At 37.3% G+C, this 20,183-nt stretch overlaps 1 protein-coding gene across 1 annotated transcript in view; it reads left to right on the top strand.

Moving 5' to 3' along the window:
• Positions 1–358: 358 nt before the first annotated feature.
• DCLK2 (doublecortin like kinase 2) overlaps positions 359–20,183 on the top strand; it is a 216,285-nt gene continuing 196,460 nt past the window's right edge. Inside the window, exon 1 of the mRNA XM_044681695.1 lies at positions 359–779. Within this exon, the coding sequence (XP_044537630.1) occupies positions 359–779 (421 nt within the window). The remainder of the gene's footprint in view (positions 780–20,183) is intronic.

The following is a 20,183-nucleotide window of genomic DNA, read 5'->3' as shown; positions in this document are numbered from 1 at the left end:
CTAGCGGCTGCCCAGTCAGTGGGAGTTGGGAGGCTTTGGGGAGTGTTGTGTATGTATGCGTGGGGGGGCGTCCGGGAGACTGGGATGGAGGCTACAGTGGGTACCAGCAGGCACAGCTGGCACTTGTAGAGCAGGGCCGCATCCTGAGTCAACTAGGCCTGCTTAGTTGGCTGCAGCTCCATTTACACCCCTCAAAGCCATCACCCAGGAGAAGGCGTAGTATGCTGGACCTAGGTGCCCCAGAGCCTTAAGGTGCATTGAGAGAGCGCTGAATCCCTTTTCCTTTGTGACTTAAGTGTCCGAGGAGATTCGGTTGGCATATTTTGGTGAGAGGCTTAGGGGCTTTCCTACCATTTCAATGGCCAACACCCGGAGTATTGAGCTGGAACATTTTGAGGAGAGGGACAAAAGACAGCGGCCAGGCTCCAGGAGAGGGGGGCCCAGCTCCTCAGGGGGCAGCAGCAGCTCAGGCCCCAAGGGAAATGGGCTCATCCCCAGCCCTGCACACAGTGCCCACTGCAGTTTCTACCGCACCCGGACTCTGCAGGCCCTCAGCTCGGAAAAGAAAGCCAAGAAGGCCCGCTTCTACCGGAATGGGGACAGGTACTTTAAGGGCCTGGTCTATGCCATCTCCAGCGATCGCTTTAGGTCCTTCGATGCCCTCCTCATGGAGCTCACTCGTTCCCTGTCAGACAACGTGAACCTGCCACAGGGAGTCCGAACCATTTACACCATCGATGGCAGCCGGAAGCTCACCAGCCTGGAGGAGCTGGTTGAAGGTAAGAGAGTGGCAGGTGGCAGCCCTTCAGGTGCTGCAGGGTGCTATGATGGAGCAGGTGGAACAGCAGGGAAGCTGATAGGGTGAATTTTTGTGTAATATTTCCCCTAAGACTTTACCAGCTTTTGAAAGCCTCTTGTGTGGGTTCCTAAACTCACATATGCTGTTTGAACTTAAAAAACCCTTTTGTTGATGATCAGGGACTAGGCTCCCATATTTGCCTTAAAGTGCTTTATTATGCTTCAAAAATCAGCTCAAATACCACCTTCTGTTTCCTGATTTCTCCCCCACCCTACTGGTGTCCCTCCAAATTATTTTCAATAGTTTGTGTATGCATACATACATATATATGTATATATGCATATATATACATATATACACATATATACATATATATATGTATATGTATATATATATACATATATGTATATATATATATATATAGCCTTGATAGGCTGACAGTGTACATATTGTTTCCTCCCAATAGATTATAAGCTCCCAGAGGGCAAGGACTATTGAGTTTTTGGCTTTGCATCTTGAGTGACTAGCAGGGTCCCTGGGACAAAGTAAGTGCTTAATAAATACAGAATGAATGAATGAAATGCAAACCAAAATAGAGAAACAACTTTCTCTGTCCCTTATACAATTTAGTTCTTTGCCTCAGGAAACATCTGAATCTTTGACTGCTGTGCCAGAGCACTAGCTGGGCATTTGGGAGATTAAAAACTTAGAAAAGGCACAACAATCTCTCTACTCTTGGAATTTATTCACAGGATGAAAGGTTTTAGTACTGCAGGCGATCTTAGAGGTCATTTAGGTGAACCCATTTGCTTTACATATGAAGTTAGATAGCATGATACAGTGGGAAGAACAGTGGATTTGGAGTCAAATGACCTGGATTCAAATCCCAGCTTTCTCTCTTATATTTGTAACTTTAAGCAAGTCTCTGCACTTCTCTTTACCCTTAGTTTTGTTGTTGTTCAATTGTATCTAACTGTTTGTGACCCCATTTGGGCTTTTCCTGGCAAAGATACTAGAGTGGTTTGTCAGTTACTTCTCCAGCTCATTTTATGGGTGAGAAAACTGAGGCCAACAAGATAAAGTGACTTGCTCAGGGGTCACAAAACTAATAGCTGTCTCAGGCCAGATTTGAACTTGGGAAGATGAGTCTTCTTGACTCCAGGTCCAGCACTCTATGCACTACACCACCTGTCTTCCCCAGCCCTCAGTTTGCTCATCTATAAAAATGAGGAGATTCAATCATATCCTTAAAGGGTTCTTTGAGCTCTAAATCTGTGATCTTAGGATAACAAAACAAAGGTCCAAAGAAGTTCCAGTGAATTGGGGCATATGACACACAGATAGTATACTAATTGTCATAAAAAGCATTTTAGAGAAGTACAACATACAGTGATATTAAAAGAAGAAGAGAATCAAAGATTTTTGGAAGCTACCTTGTTCTTAAAACTCTGGCCTGTCTTCCTTTTTCCTTCTGCAAATGAGTTTGGTGACTTGCTCAGAGTCATAGCTAGTGTCTGAGGCCAAATTTGAACTCAAGGAGTCTCTCTTTTTCAATGGAACATCTATGAGTTTAGGGAGGGATGATTTTGGAGTTTGGTACAGGTTTTGCTGAGTAGGGCCATTTTACTTGTGAGTAAAGATAAGTGTCTATTATATCTCTGTACTTGCTGAAAGTAAACTAGTGCTGAATTGTAAGTAAAGACTTTTGGAGATAGGTAGTGGTGTCTCTTTGAATGAATAATCCCTCTCATCCCTGGAATCCCTTGACTGAATAAAAAGGTTTTATTTTAGTCTAGGAAGTGTTTGCCTTTTTCATTGCTTCCACAAAGGGGGAATACAGAAAGGAAATAAAATTGTCCCTGCTCTTAAGGACTTTACGGTCTAAAAGGGAAGATGAGACAATCTTTAAACATTTTTTGATTATCTACTGTGTATCAAGGCCAAGTGAAGAGAAAAAAGGCAGAAGTGAATGTCTCTACCTTCAAGAAGCTTGCATTCTAATATGGGAGACAACATGAACACATTAAAGAATATGCAAAATTAATACAAAGTAGTTTTGGGAAGGAAGATCCTAGGGGCTGGGGAATCAGAATAAGGTTCATATAGAGCAGGACATGAACTAAGTTTTGAAGGGACGTAGGGATTCCAAAAGTTAACACCAAAAGTGAGCAGAAAGTACATTCTGAGTATGAGGGACAGTTAATTATTATAAAGGTATGGTGACAAGGGTGAAATATCATTTGTGAGGAATGGCAAGTAGGCTAGTATGGCTGGACCAATAGCAATAATGCCAATTGGAAGTTTACTGGAGAGATCCATGAATGGTATGAAAAATATTAGAAAGTTTTGTTTATACCTGGGAATTTAAGGAAGTTCAGGAAGACTTGAGCTGAGCCTTGGAGGAAGGGATTTCAAGAGAAGGAGATAGGCAAATATTCCAGGCATGATGGTTTGCATGGGTAAAGACAGGCATGGAGACAGGAAAGGAAAGAAGATCAGGGTCTGATGAAAAATCCAATTTAACTGGAAGTACTGTGCATGAAGGGAAATTCTAAGGTTGAAACAACAATACTGGGGGATAAGAGCCTGGTTCCAGGTAAATGAGACATAGTTGGATTATGTTATATTAATTTCAGCAACCACATTTCTCTTATATTTAATCCAACCTTAATTTTTTAACCCTTACATGTTAATCCTAACTCCAAAGTGGTATGGTAGAAAGAATGTTGAATTTAGAGTCAGTACTTAGGTTTGAATCCTTGCTCCATTGCTTACTACTTGATGTATGACCATTGTCAAGTCTTTAGGTCTCAATTTCCTATCTGTAAAGGATTAGACTAAATGACCTCTAAAACCTTTCTCATCCTTAGACTATAAACCTAAGATTCATATACATAAATTTCTGTATATGCTGTTGTTCAATCATTTTTCATTTGTGTCTGACTCTTCATGACCCCATTTGGGGTTTTTTTGGCAAAGATACTGGGATGGTTTGCCATTTCCTTCTCCAGCTCATTTTTCAGATGGGGAAACTGAGACAAATAGGGTTAAATGATTTGTCCTCACACAGTTAATAAGTGGCTAAGGCCAGATTTGAACTTAAGAAGATGAGTCTTCCTGACTCCAGACTGGACCTAGATCTGTTTCTGTATATATAATCAATTCATGAGTATCCATGAATAAGGGAAGGGCAGGGATGCCCAGAATCCCAAATGGCAGTTTCCAAAAGCCAATTCCATTTCACTCATATTTCTTGGGGGTCACATTTTGAAAAGAGATGTATCTTATCTAAGAATTTACAGCATTTAATATACTTATTAAAGCCATATTGAAAACTGACTTCAGAAGAAATCAGTTGGTCAGTAGACATTTAAGTGCTTTTTATGTCCAAGGCATTGTGCTTAGCTGGAAAAATGTCTAGTTTCTTCAGTTTTCTATTTTACTTCCTTCCTTGACCATTGTTTTTTGGCACAAGAAGACTAGCCCATGCTAAGTTGCATTTCTGCTTTCTAACCCCATTTTATTTGTGATTCTCCTCCCCCATCTATTATTTGGGGGATTTAATTGTGCTTTTTAAAAAAATCCTACTTTCTGTCTTAGAATCAATACTAAGTATTGGTTCAAAGGCAGAAGAGTGGTAAGGGCTAGGCAATGAGGGTTAAGTGACTTGCCTAGGGTCACACAGCTGTTAGGTTTTAAGGTCAAATTTGAACCCAGGACCTCCCATCTCCAAGTCTGGCTCTCTATCCACTGAGCCACCTACCTGCCCTGTAATTGTGCATTTTAGATTAAGACCTTTTTTTGTTGGGCTAAAAGGTGTGGAAGAATTAAAGTAAGACCCAAACCAAGAAACCAGTACTTTCAACAAAGGATTTCATCATCTAATCTCAATTTTGTTAATAAGACCTTTAAAAAATTATTAGGGTAACCCAAAATTGGGAGGTAGGATGGTATAGTAGAAAGGACACTAGATTGGTAAGCAAGGGAAAATGGATTTGAACCTTAGCTATGCTATTGCTGCTTGTGTGAAATTGGACAAGCCGTATTTAGCCTACATGTCAGTCTGCTATCTGCAAAATAAGAGGCTTGAATTAGATGACCTCCAAGGTCTCTTTTAGCTCTAAATAGAATCTGATTTTGAATTAGCCTTTGTAGTCTAAATAAATTGATTCTGGCAGTTTATAGGTCCAAATCAAGCTTCTCCTGTCATACATTTCCCTCCTATTTGGCTGATTACATGCATCACTAATTTTGATAATGAATACAATTTAATTTTAATATTATTACAAATGCAGCAATAGCAGTGGTGTAGTGAGTGCATGGAGAGCTGTCCTTTGAGCCAGAGGTCTTGGATTCAAGTCTCATCTGTATTAAATACTCACTGTGTTACCATGGATCAGTCCCTCAATTTCTCAATGTTTTAGTAAATTCTCTTAAGACAATAAGTTACAGCGAATATGTCCAGCTGCATTGGTGGAGGGAATTAATACATCTGGTAGTTCCTTATACCAGTGAGATCACAAGCCTACTTCCTACCTTCTAGTAACACTAGGCACAAATTTACTACATGAAATTTATATGAAGTAGAAAGGTCACTGGGCGGAGAATCAGAAAACCTAAGTTAGATTTCTGGCTAAACTATTTATAAACTCTGGGACCCAGGGCAATATCTTTTGCTTCTGTCAGCTTCAGTTTTCTTAATTCACAAAAACCAATCTCACTGGGTTGTTGTGAGAAAAGTGCTTTTTAAGACTTGTTGTTATGTGATCCAGAAGTACATCCATTAATTTTTTTAAATTAGGTAACCATATTATATACATATATTTATTGTTTTTTGGTAGCCAGTTATGACCTTCTTTGGCATGGGATTTAAGTGACTTGTCTAGGGTCATAAAGCTAATATTTGAGGACAGATTTGAACTGACTTGAAGATTTTGAACTGAACTGGAGTCAGGTTTTCCTGACTACAGACCTGGTACTCTATCCATTGCACTGTCCTTTCAAAGAATCTTGATTTATTTCCTAGGAAATTCCCTATCTGGAAGCACTATTCAATAGATCATGACCTTTGTCTTAGAATAATAGGTCTTAGGTAGTTGCCTGGGACACTTAGAAGTTGAGTAATTTGTCCTAGATTGCGGAGCTAGTTCGTTTCAGAAGTGGGATTTGAACTCAGATCTTCCTAAATCCAAGCTTAGCATTGCATTTGCTATATTATGATGGCTAACTACCTTGTCTATTAAAATTTTTTAAATACTCAATGGCTTCCTGATTCACTGATAGAAGTATCACACAGGTTTGTCTTAGAAGAAAGGGATCTGAATTAGTAAACAAGAGGCCTGGGTTTCATTTTGGAGCTCTGCTACTGTATGGCTTTCCCTTCTGTAGGCCTCAGTTTCTTTTTCTATAAAGTGAGACTAGCTGGTATTGTGACATCCCTTCTGGCTTTAATGTTGTGTGTCCTGGGCTCTCAGATCAGATAGCAAGATAAAGTATTGCTTTGAGAAGAATTTTGTAATCAGAAGGAATTGTGAGTTCCACTGAGAATTGAAGTTTTAAGAAGGGAAAGTTGAGTTAATTCATTTCAAAAGCTATTGCCTCAAGCTTGCTGATAAAAGAGTTTGGCATTTTAGATTAAACTAGACATACTCTAGGAAAACTAACCCCTGACTTTTCTCCCTAGAGATTGAAAGGATATGTCTCTGAACTGTCAGCATCTTCAGTTCCCATTAAAGTTGCATCATCAAACAGTGTGATATAGTTGAAGAACACTGAACTTGGGAGTTTTTGAATCCCAGCTCTGCCAATTATTTACTAGCTGGACCTTAAGCGAGATACTCTTCCTCTCAAAGCCTTATATATTCATTTATTTGTGGGGGAGAGTGAAAGAGAGAGTGAATGTTGGGTGATGATCTGTGAGATTTTCAAATTAAACTCCTACTGAGTATATAATATGGATAGTTTTTTTAATAATTATTGTTCTAGATATAGTATTTTAGGGTAGCTACATGGTAGAGTGGATAGAATGCTAGGCCTGGAGACATGAAGATCTGAGTTCAGATATGATCTCAGATACTTATTAGCTGGTTGATCCTGGGCAAGTCACTTAACCCTGTTTGCCTTAGTTTCCTTGTCTGTAAAATGAGCTAGAGAAGGAAATGGCAAACCACTCCATCTTTCCCAAGAAAACCACAAAAGGGTTCATGATACTCCTGAAAATTACTAAAACAATAACACATAGTGTTTTAAATTTTGTAAAATGTTTTGCTTTTTTACCTAATTTGTACTTACTCTGTGGAGTATGTAGAGTAGGTAATAGCCTCATTTTAGAGATAAAGAAACTGAAAATTGAAGCAATTTGTCCATGATCATATAAAGAGTGTCTAAGGAGAGATTTAAACCTAGGTCCTCCTGGCTGGCACTCTATAGCACATGGCTTCAAACTTTGATTGGACATAAAGATATATGCACACATATATGTCAAATCCCACCAAAATACAGTAAATACCATTGATGGGTATGTGTGTATATGTATATACACAAGAACTAGCCTTAGCCAAGTTGTTTTCAGCAGCATCAAGGGTAAAATAATTCCAGGAAAACAAAGAATTGGTAGTTCTATTGGCATTCTTTGAGGCATATTCATATCACAGACTTGTTAGCTCTAGTGACAGTAATGAAACATACCTCCTTTCTCATGAGAGAGATTAGGGACTGCTCAGAAAGAATGGGGTATTCTTAGGTCAGGTGTGGTAACTATTAGTGTTTGTGTTTAACTGTTTTTCTTTGTTATCAGGATAGCCAAATGGGTTGGGGAGAGAGGATGTTTATTTCAGTGACTAAAAAGGCATCAATAAAGCTTAATTTTTAAACGGAAGGAAAAGGAATTCACCATCACCATTCTGTAGGAATTTGTTGGATGTATGCTTTTTAAAGAAAAAGTGCCCAAGTTTAACTGAACACTGAAACTTTTGAAGGAATTAATGAAAAAAATACCTTTTGAATATTTGGATTTTGTATCCAGTATAACAAACAAGACCTATCATTCCTCTGCAGTGAAACCCACTTATTTAACATCTACAGTAATCAGCTACTTGTGAAGTGTTTGGGTTTGACACAGTAACACTTAAAGTCATTCTACAGTGTTGTCTAAATGGAGGTGTTATTTGACCTGATTCAGTTCTTTTTTTAAGCAAGACAAGTTTTGTTTATCTCCTTCATTCAGTTTTGATTTGTCCTCCACTCTGTTTCATCTGTCCCAGGAGATTTTGAGTTTGGAGGATATTGTCTTTCTTAAATGTCTGCCTGGATTTCTGTGATGAGGTAGAAGGTAACAACCCTGGAGACAGTGGTATGGCCTAGAACACTCAATCACCAATTCCATTGTACTTGAATAACAAAGGCAATGTGTATGTCCCAGTTTTCTTTTTCTCTCTTCTGTTCTTGACCTCTCAGGTAACTGGGAGAAATCTTTGGAAGTGGAAATCAAAAGGCTAGGGTTAGTCTGGATCGTTGCATTATATTAGACCACCATGATTCTTCAATCTATTCACATACTATTCCTTATCTAGAAAATGTATCTTTTGATATTGATTAATGAAATTAATTGAAGTTCATAGGATTGGACCATCATAGATCTAGAAGCTAAGGACCATAAAGACTTCTTCTCATTTTACAGATGTGGAAACTGAAGCCTAGAGAAATTGAGTGACTTGATTAATGTGTTTCAAAAGGGAAAGAGGTAGAGTGCTAGGCCTGGAGTCAGGAAGACTCATCTTCCTGAGCTCAAATCTGTCTTAAACACTTACTAGTTGTGTGACTCTGGGCAAGTCACTTAACCCCATTTGCCTCAGTTTCCTCATCTATAAAACAAGCTAGGGAAGGAAATAGCAAAGCGTTCTACTATCTCTGCCAAGAAAACCCCAAATGGGGGATCACAAAAAGTCAGACATGATTGAAACAACTGAACAACAACTAAGCTTATTCTAGCCACTAAATCTACATCGAAATGTTTGTGTTTTGGAAACTGTGCCTCCCAGTAAGGAGAGGGTTACCCATCACAATAATGGGTGACTAATAACAAATTCAACCTTCTGAGAGTTGTGATGTCTTGTGTTGTTTTCTGGAAATGTCATTGCTTTTGGCTGCTGTAACTGAGAGGATATACTAATATACATTGTAAGCTGTAATTCTTTAATGCATCTCATCTCATTCACAATTGGACTCTTAGCCTTGTAGGGCACCATCTATCCATGTCTGCTCATCCTTTACAAGTTTCTTCTGTGCCAGTTAGTCAATAAACAGTCTGTGTTGCCCAGTAAACCTGCCACAGGGAATCTAGTCAATTAAAGAGAGAGTTACTATAGAATTAATTAACAAAAATGTAATTCACTTATGTATACTGCTTCAAGGTTTACAGGTTTAGCTATATATTGATGTGAACATCTTTAGTTTTATTAATATGTTGTTTAGTGTTATCCAATGTAAAACCCTTGTTTCTGGAGACTTGTGTTCAAATCTCAACTCTGACCTTTTGAATATGATTTTGGGCAAGTCACTTAACCTCTAAATTCACTTTCCTTATCTATAAAATAATCAAATTGGTTCAAATCTATCCCTGAATCTCTGACATTTATGTTCTCTGTCACATTTTATTTTTTAGGTTAAGGTTCTACTATTTGGGACTGGTCTTAGATCTCTAATGGTGTTTTCATTTTCTAAATGTTGTTGTCCCTGAGAAAAGCAGTCAGGTGCAGAATGATTATTGTTCTTAGACTCAATAGACCTGAAGTTTAATGACTAAAATTAATCTACCACAACTAGCTCTGTGACCTTGGAATAAGTCATTCTCTCTCACTTCATTCTCATTTATGAAACAGAGGGGAAAAGAGAGATGGACTAGACAATTTCTCAAGGTTCTTTTCTTCTTTCAAGTGCTGTGATTCTATTAAAGTTGAACTCTTGGGATATTTGTTCTTTAATCTGGGTTTGTAGGACAAATCTCTGTTATCTGAGAGGGCCTTCCCATATATTTCAGTAATCCTATTAAAGAGCTGTGATGATTTCACTTGGAGTTCCTTTTCAAGTTAATGGATAAGACTCCAGGAGATATGCCTGAGGCTGAGACTTTATATAGCTCTTCATATTGTATAGTTAATGTCACAGGTGAGACTGGAAATCAGATCCAGACTTCTTCCCACAAGACCAGAACAAAACCAAAGTTCTCAGGTATGCATTATAACAGATGACTGAAACATAGGAAGCATTTGTTGAATACTTCATTGAGTGATTGTGGCAAATCAAGGACCAACAAGATCCTGGCTTAAAAAAAAACAAACCTGTCAAACTGTAAATTATTTGCAGGTATAAGAAGTATCTTTATTTGATGTGTTTTATTTTCATATCACATTCATTTCTGAATATAGCCTTCCTCCCTCACACTACTCAGTGAGGCATCCTCTTGGGAGAGGGAAAAGCAGTTTAGCAAAACCAGTACATTAACTCTGTCCAATAGTATTTGCAGTAGTTTACATATATAGTCCCTCATCTCCAATAAAGGGAGGAAGGTACATTTTCTCAACTTTTCTTCTCAGGTAATTCTCTCCTAGAAAAGTAGAAAAAGGATGAAGTGTCTTGTTAATTTGTGACACACAACAGCAGAACTAAGACTTGAACTCAAGTCTCTGGTCCCAGGCTTGTGTTCTTTCTATCACATTGTCTTAATAACTGAAAGGCAGTTTGGCATATAGGAACATTCAAACTGACCTGGATCCAGCCCCTTCCTCTGCTATTATATATACAGATGAAATATGGCATGCCAATGAGGTCATAGGTTCCAACTCTGCCCCTCACCAACATCAGCCTAATAACTAATAGTTATGTTCCCCATTCAAAAAAACTCATAAAGAAGTATAAAAATCACATTAAATGTTATCTGTACCTTTTGTCCCTATCCCCATTAGTGCAGACGGCATAGTTAATTGAGAACTGACTGTATTTTATGGAATGTAAAAGCTTGGCAATGTTTTAGTTTTATATGAAATATATATTAAACCATGAACTTTTCCTATTGTAATTTATTGTATTTTAAAGAATGTCATAAATGTTATATGACCATAACAAAATTTCCCTACTGGTATGAACCCCTTTCTGAATTTCCCTCTGACCTCTTCTTTTCATTTTCAAATGTATTTCAGCAATTTTTTCCCTTTGTTTTATGTGCATCATCATTGCTACTCACCAGCTCCATCCATGGCCCCTTTTCCCCCAAACAAGATCCTTTCCTCATATCACCTGTCCGCAAAAAGCTTTGTCACCAGTCTTTAGAAGTAATCAGAATTCTTAAGCCTTCCAAAGTTGTTTTCCTTTGTATTATTGTAAGTCATTGTATAAATTGTTGTACTGGTTCTATATACTTATTTGACATCAGTTCATCAGTCTTGCCAGGAGGCATGGCGAGAGGGTCAGTTTTGGGATCAGGGATGCCTACGCTCATCCTACCTCTGACATTCCTTTGGGTATCCATGGGTTAAAGCCGTTTAACTTTTTAGTCCCCCTGCAGCTCTCTAAGAATATAATACAAGTTCTTAGAGTTAGAAGAGGTCTCAGAGACTGCCTAGTGTAAATGTCTCTGAATTCAAATCAATTTAAAAAAGCATTTATATATTCGTTAGACATGGGGAATACAAAGATAAATGAAAGGTTTCCTGTAAGGTGGGGGACCACATTAGTTGAGCCTTGAAGGAAGTTAAGGATTTCCAAGAATAAAGGGTGAGGTAGAAGTTCATTCTAGGCATGAAAAACAGTTTATTCCGAGAATGTGAGAAGCTGAGTTTAGGAAACAGCAAATGTGCCAGTATGGCTAGGGTGTGCCAAGAAAAATAATGTGAAATAAGTCTGGAAAAGTAAAGTTCTAACTACTCTAAAGAGCTCCAAGTACCATACTTGGGAGTTTATATTTTAATTATCTATGCAAATGACAAGTGCTCCACCAAATTCTACTTGAAGACCATTCATTCTGGGGCTGTTCATTAACACCAAGACAGTATTCAAAGATCTGTGGACACTGGACAGCTCCTAATAATTAGCTTCTTTTTTTTTTCCCCTTTGAATTTTCTGTCTATCATTCCCCATTTTGTTTTCTGGAGTCAAATAGACTTATTTAACATTCTTCTGCATTACTATCCTTCAAATACATCAAGCCAGCTATTACATCCCTCCTAAGTCATTTTCAGGCAAGATGTTGTTGGTTTCCTCTTTCTTTTCATCCTGGTGGCCCTCCTGGTTGTACTCCAGTTAGTCAGTGACCTTCACAATATGCAGTGCCTAGAACTGCACTTCATATTCCAGATGAGGTCTGACCATGGCAGTTATATTATCACTTCTATCAATGGAGCTTAAACCTCAATCCTTGTTAGCCAGTAGTAATGATAAAGTTAGGATCATGCTAATAACATTGCTTTATATTTAGTATTAAAACTAAACTAAGATGTTTCTGGGGATAGATTGAAATGCTCATATATAATCTAAATGTTAATTTTTTTTTAGTGTTTTGATTGTGATTATGGGGATTCCTCAAAATTACACTGCTTCAAGATAGTATAATTTTCAGAAAAAAAAAACAACATTAAGTCCATCAGTTATAGAACTGTATTTAAAGTGTTAGTTATTTTTGGTTGACTTCTTAATGGTATTCCTGACCATGCATAAAGAATAATAGAAACTTACTTGTATCAAGGACATATCTGATTAGTTAAAACAGGTGATTTATATTAAATTTGAACCCTGAAAACGCCTTTAAATGGGATGTTCTTTTCTTTTCCTAGTCTTCCTTATTCTGTATTTTTCTTTATGCATATTTTCAATGGAAGAATTTGACTGGTGCAGTCTATTGAACTGAATTCAAGAATCAAGAGGTTTAGGGCTGGTGTGTGTGTGTTTTTTTTCCTTCTGTGAGAGCTTAGAAATTTATTTGACATCTATGTACCTCTATTTCTCTGATTTTAAATAGATGAGAGTGATTGTAACTCTTACAAAGATTTTATGAGGTTCATACTTTAAAACAGCAACCTGTGATTTGTTATCCCAAGCAGTCCCTCCAGTCTTCTTAGACTTTATTCCCCTCCACACATTCTTCATGCTTTGATCCAGTAACACTGGGACTCCTTGCTATTTCTCAAACAAGGCAATCTCATTTATCCCCTCTGTGCGTTTTTGCTGATTCTGCCCCATACCTTAATGTTCTTCCTCTTCATCTACATCTTTTGACTTCCTTCAGGTCTTGGCTAAAGTCTCACCTTCTGCAATAAACTTCCTGAACCCTCTAAATGCTTTTCCTTCTGAAATTACATCCAATTCCACTTTTCTATATTTTGCTTGCACATAACCATATGTTGTCTCTACTGGGTTGTAAGTTCTCTGAGGACAAGGAACTGTTTTGATTTTTTTTTTTTTTTGGTATTCTCATTGCTTAACTTAGTTCTTGGCATCTGTTAAGCTCTTTATAAAGTCTTGTCAAAAATGCAGATTGCTATTTCTCTTTTAATTATTAGATGGTCTTGCAACATTGCTGTTACCAAAGCATTCATTGCCCCTTGAAACTAAATGGGTAATGTATCTCTCCAAATTTAGCCAAACTAGCTTCTAGGGAACAGATATGATCTATTACTGGATCCATATACTTTTCTGGCCTAGTGTAGTTCTTGCCAAAATTTGTCCTTCACTTACATAGCCTTTGAAAACCAAAGGTTATCTCCATGTTAATCAATCAACCAAGCCACAAGGAAATGTCAGGAAAGGATTTTAGAATTATAGCTAAGGATTTGAAGGGACCTTAGAGATCATTTAGATGAGGAAACTGGAGCTCAAAGAACTACTTAAGTGACTTGTTCAACATCACATAGGTAATATATGTTAGAGTTCAGAACTGAACTCAGATTCTATGATTCAAAATTTAATGGTCCTTTCTACTGTGGCAATATGATGTCCCTCAATGCAGTATATTTTGATTTTGGAAAGATTGCACATATTTTGAATAAATATTGTCTTGACATTGAATCCTATCTTTGTTTGGGCAAATTAGAAATGCTTGCTATTAAAGGGAATCTTCTGATGATTTTCTTTAAAGAGAAGATTCATTTCCTCCAGTTGTCACAATCCTGTCTTTTATTGGTTGAGGATTCATTCATATGTTATTACTGTAAGTGTGAAATAGTCTTTGGTCCCAGACTGAGTCTGCTATCCCAGCTTTGACAATAATCTTGGAGCCAGGAGCTTACTGGAAACAAGAGTTTATTAGGAAGTCCAGTAAGTGAGATTCTGAACAAGAAAAAAAAATAATTTAACTTGGGATTCTCACTGAAGAGGACAGACCCAGGAAAGCAGACCATGGTAGTCATTAAGCACTTTTCACTGAAAAAATAGCAAGTGAATTTACTTAAAGGAAATAAAACAGAAAAGAAAGTAATGTTAAGGCTAAGTGAAAACTTTAAGAGTAAACCTTCAAAATCTTTAGAAAGGCAAAGGAAAAATTACATGATCTCCTATAGGACATTCTGAATTCTCTGAAGAAGGGCAGACAATAAGTTCCATATCTTACCTGCTTTAATCTTGAGTGCAAGTAGTTATTAATCCCATTTTATGTATTATTCCATCTACTACCAACATTAGAAGTTTCTGGACTTGAGGTCCTCAAAGCAAAACTTGGGTGAGCTTTTGGGGATATTCTTATTTGGTTTCAAGTTGGACTAGATGGCCTTTGAAGTCCCTTACAGATCTGAATTCCTTGGTCGTCTTCACATGAGAAACCTGATAATTACCTAGGCTGTGGTAGTTGCAAGAGAGGATCATAAGGCCAAAGATTTAGAACTGAAAGAAAGAGATCTTGGGACCTGGAGTCTGTTCCCTAATTTTTTTTTTTTTAAATAGATGAGGAAACTAGGGCCCAAAGACAATAAATTACTAGACCAAAGTCTAACAATGTGCAGAGCTGGGATTTGAATGTAGGCCCTCTAACTTAAAATCAAGAGCTCTTTCCACTAGTTCTGGTGACAAATATTTATGGTCATGTGAAATCAAGAAACAAACTGAATACCTCAGAGTACTAAGAACTCCTTCCAGTTTGATCTATGTGCAACAATCCATACCTTTTTGCCATGATTGTTTCTGTGAATATCTTCTTTTTCTCTATATTAAAATGTATTCTTTGAGGGTGAAGAATGCTTTTCATCTTTATATCATCAGGTATTTAATAAATGTTTATTTTATTGAATTGTTCTAAATAATTTTTATAAAATTTACTCCTATCTGGACCCATCATTTGATCAGCTTTTCATTTTTCAAGATTACTTAGCCATGTGCTACTTGAGTAGAATTATTCAGATATTGACAAGGAGACATTATTCCAACTTAGTGGAAATTCATGGACAACTTAGTAGGGGCCAGTCCATTCAGAAAATTCCCTGATAGTTAATCTTAGTGGAAAATACTTCTCTTTCAAACTTTCATTAGCTCATATTCAAATGGTCCTGTGAATATTCTCGCCTAAAATGCAATTCATAATCTGTTCGTGTTTGTCCATGTCTTTCCATAATTTCAGCCCTAGAGTTCTACCCAATTTGTTGGGAGTGCTTGTTGGCTTCTCTTTTTTTTTTTTAATTTAAATATTTTATTTTTTTTTAGAAAAATTTTCCATGGTTACATAATTCTTGTTTTTACTTTCCCCTTCACCACCACCCCCATATCCAAAGCACATTTCCACTGGTTTTAACATGTGTGATCAATCAAGACTTATTTACATATTATTGATAGTTGCATTGGTGTGGTCGTTTCGGGTCTACATCCCCTCGTTGGCTTCTCTTAATATCAAAGGGATACATACTGGAGAACATACAGGCTCTTTATCCTTGCTACCCGATGAGTCCATCTTCTTTTCCACTCATACATTCTTTAATAACATTTTAAATTTTGGTTCTTCATAATTTTTTATGTATAATGTGTTGCAACCTTTTCATGCCTACCATGTTTTGTTTTGTTTTGTTTTTTCCTTTGTTGGTAATTGATTGTAGTGAGTTCTGGAAACACAGAAATAAAGAGAACTTACTTTTAGGAAAATCTTCCCAGGCTTTTCTACTTAAGGGATTCGGTTTTTTTTGTTGTTTTTTTTTTTTTTTTTTTTTGTTGTTGTTGTTGTTGTTGTTGTTGTTGTTGTTGTTGTTGTTGTTGTAAGAGAGCAGAATCTGGAGAAAGAGTAGGTTATTTTTTTTTTCCCTTAAGGACAGAACCAGTGGAACTTTATACACCGTATCAATTTCACTGATGTTTGATAACTTGCTTTTACTTATAACATTGGATGGATATCCTGCCAAAGTTCTTGTCCTTTTATTTCCTTGTATTTTTTAAAAAAAACTTCTCATACCGTTCCTCTTTCCCTCTTGACATCATTGGCTTGGAATTTGTTTTTCGTGTCTTGTCATCACTATCTAATCTATTACTTTTTCCTTGGCATTAATTTCTGTTTTATTTTTTTTCCCTGAGAGAATTTAAGAATAGCTTGTATTAGTGGGAAAATATTCTGAAGATAAAACACGATTGAATTTTTGCCTTTTCTCTGTTGGGAAGCAGGTATGGTGGTCTCTGATTGTGACTGCATTTTGTCCTCTTGGCCATATGGCATGCTGTCTAGGAGAGGGAGAGGATTCTGTGATTTTTAATGCAGCAGATTATGTTGCATTTGACATGATGTCATCATCTTGTTTATTTGGATGTAAGGTGAGACTGGTGGGTGAATTCAACTAGAGAAACAAATTTTGCTGAATTATAGTACTCATTCAATACTATCCAGAAGATACTGACATAAGTAGACTAGAATTGAAGGCAAATATAAATAAGCTTCCTTCTGCACCAAGTTTGCAAAGTAAAGAATTTTTGAGGTTAAAACAAGTTACCACAGTGGTTGCTGCAGTGGTAAAATTTTAAACACAGTCTGAATCCAAGTGTCATTTCACTGGTTCTGTCTAGTATTCTACCACAATTGTTGGGAAATTGGCAGAAGTTCTGCTCCTTTCTCTCTCTCGATTTGCTTTTGTGTCTGTCTGTGTGTGTATTTCTCTCTTTCTCTAGCTCTGTCTTTCTCCCTCCCTTTTCTTCTTGTTTAAAAGAATAAAAGGAAAAGTATTTAAGAGATTGGCCTACAAAGTGGGAGAAATCTGACTACCCATTTATATATCCAAGGAAAGCAAGCCAAATTCATGGTCAGAATTTGATATCCCTTCTCTCCCCCCCACCCCAATTCATTATTATAAAAGCCATTTGTCAGAATAACAGGTTTCAGTGGGTTACCTGTGAAGTATTCTTCTCTACAGATCTGGGGAAATGGTAGAGTTCCCAAATGTACCACCAGAGATATTTGAGGATAACTTTTCTAAGGAAACAGATTAGGTCACAAAATATTGAAGTTAGAAAGAGGTCATCTGGTCGAAAGGGGTGTATCTGAGCAAGAAACTCCTCTCTAACGTGTCTAATGAATGAGAGACCCTGACTTTCCTTAAACATCTAGGGAAAATCATTACCTCTGGAGGCGGCCCATTCCAATTTTGGATAACTTTAATTGTTAGGAAGCTTTTCTTTATATCAAACCTAAGTTTTGCCTTTCTGCCATTTTTACCTTTTTCTTCTTGTCCTTTCCTCCAGACTAAGAAGATTGTCTTTTCCTATTCTTCCCTCTCCTCAAGTCTTCTCCTCTATGTCGAGCACCCCAAATTGCTTCAATAAATCATCACCTAAAATAGAGGTTCTTTGCCATCCTGATTATATTGCTTATGGGTTCTATTTTTCTATCATTAATTTCATCAAGAAACATTTTTTTAACATGTCACCACATATATATGTATTTCTTATTGCCCACACTTAACTCCTGTCATGCACTCTACTGTCTAACCATATTTGCCTCCTTTCTTTTTCTAACATGCTTGTCCGTTTCCCTGCCTTCAAATCGGCTGACCCTCATGTCCACAATGTTCCCCTCCTCCCTTCTGCCTCTTAGAATCCCTGACTTCCTTTAAAATTCAGTTTATTGGGGGCAGCTGGGTAGCTCAGTGGATTGAGCCAGGCCTAGAGACAGGAGGTCCTAGGTTCAAATCCGGCCTCAGACACTTCCCAGCTGTGTGACCCTGGGCAAGTCACTTGACCCCCATTGCCTACCCTTACCAATCTTCCACCTATAAGTCAATATACAGAAGTTAAGGGTTAAAAAAAAATTCAGTTTATTCTTTTCTGCAGAAGGCCTTTCTGGGATCCTACAGCTGCAAGTACTTTCCCTTAATCTCTGCATTTTGTATGTATCTACTTCTATATATGTTATTTCCCCAATAGAATGTAAGCTCCTTGATGTCAGGAAATTTTCTTTGTATCTAAAGCACGTTAGCATAGTATTTGGTGTATAATTATATAAGTTTGTGTGTATATAGAATTTATTTGTCCTGGCTAAATTGTTTTTATCAGTAGCCTTATGTTGGTGAATTCTTCTCATAGTTTATCCCTCCCCTCCCCTAAAACCCTTACCTTCCATTTACAATCCTGTGTATTGGCTCCAAGGCAGAAGAGCACTAAGGGTTAGGCAATGGGGATTAAGTGACTTGCCCAGGGTCACACAGCTTAGGAAGTATCTGAGGTCAGATTTGAACCTAGGACCTGCCAACTCTAGGCCTGGCTCTCAGTCCACTGAGCTACCCAGCTGCTCCCTCTTCTCATGTTTTAAGAGGAAAATATTTCAGAGGTGCTTTAATTCAATATGAGTAAAGGACAGATTCTGTTTTTTTGGTATTTAACCACAGTGATCAACTGAATCTATACCACCCATATTATTTTCTACAATCTTTTGTAATGTGAGATATAATTATTGCCATCATCTCTTACATTGACATAATTCCTTAAGGTTTATAAAGTATTTTACATTTAATCCTCAGATCAACTCTCTCAGATGTTATCCCTATTTTATAGTTGAGGAAACTGGGTCCCAAAGAGATTAAGTGACTTGGTAAAGGTCACTCAGAAAATGTCTGAGGAAAGATCTAAATTCAGTTCTTTTTTACTTGAAGTCTGGAACTTTATCCATGATTGCAAGCTGACTATATAGAATTATTGATTTGGGGGGAGTTTAAGATACTTTAACTAAGTTTGGATGGGGTTAAGATACTTTAGTCACTGTTAAGGAGGAGAAAACATTTCCATTTCATAGATGGAATTAGTAAAACTTTATAAAGGTTAGTTACCTTCCTAAATTCATACAACTACTAAATGATGGTGGGACTACTAAGAACCCAGTTATCAACCCTCTTACTTGTATAATATTCTTTCCACTGTCCCATATTGTTTTAATTTTTGGCTGCCATACAGTTTGGTTGCAAGACACAATTAAGTTATTTGCTCTAACAAAATAATAAATCTGTCTTTTGCTTTTGCACCCTATATTTTTCTTAACCAGCTGGGTGTGGAGGCTAATTTAGACATATATACCCTAATCCACATGCAGGACAACTCTCACAATTTTGGTGTACTTGATGCAAGATTCCAAATTCAGATTTCTGGCTTCTTTTAGTGCAGTGGTTCCCAAACTTTTTTGGCCTACTGCCCCCTTTCCAGAAAAAATATTACGTAGCCCCTTGGAAATTAATTAAAAAAAAATTTTAATAACAATTAATAGGAAAGATAAATGCATCTGTGGCCATCACTGCTTCCCCTGGATCGCTGAAGCACCCACCAGGGGGCAGTGGTGCCCACTTTGGGAATCACTGTTTTAGAGAGTGGGTATAGGAGATATGTATTCCTTTGGATTGTATTCCTCAAGAAGCAGATCTTGGATTTTGGTTTTAGAAAATGTAAGAGATTCCAAGATTCTCAATAACTAAGAGAATTTCAGTATAATATCACCTGCTTCAGAAACAACAACTCCTGCCAAAGAATGAATGAAAAAGCATAGAGTAGGGGCCAGGAACTGTATTAGCCCACTAGAATGCAAGTACAAAAGTCAGACAGTCCTTGTCTATTAGGAACTTATATTCTAATGAAGACAACAACATTTTGGGGAGAGGAATGACCAAGAAGGGAGTTTTGATCTGGAAGAGTTAAAGAAATGGTGAGTAGAGCCATAGGTAGGAAATTATTATACCCTTCCTGGAAGCAACAGTTTTTTGATTATTCTTCTCAGAGCAATTTTCCTACATTCACTAATTCAACCAGGAAGCATATAATTTTTGCTTTTTAAAGGATTAGCATAGAGGGCAGCTGAGTGATTCAGTAGATTTAGAGTCAGGGCTGAGGACTGGAGATCCTGGGTTCAAATTTGGCCTCAGGCACTTCCTAGCTGAGTGATCGTGGGCAAGTCACT

The sequence above is a fragment of the Gracilinanus agilis genome, chromosome 6 (assembly GCF_016433145.1).
Source record: "Gracilinanus agilis isolate LMUSP501 chromosome 6, AgileGrace, whole genome shotgun sequence".
Lineage (NCBI taxonomy): Eukaryota > Metazoa > Chordata > Mammalia > Didelphimorphia > Didelphidae > Gracilinanus > Gracilinanus agilis.
The sequence above is the reverse complement of the archived record's forward strand: the minus strand, read 5'-3'. Positions and strand labels throughout refer to the sequence as shown.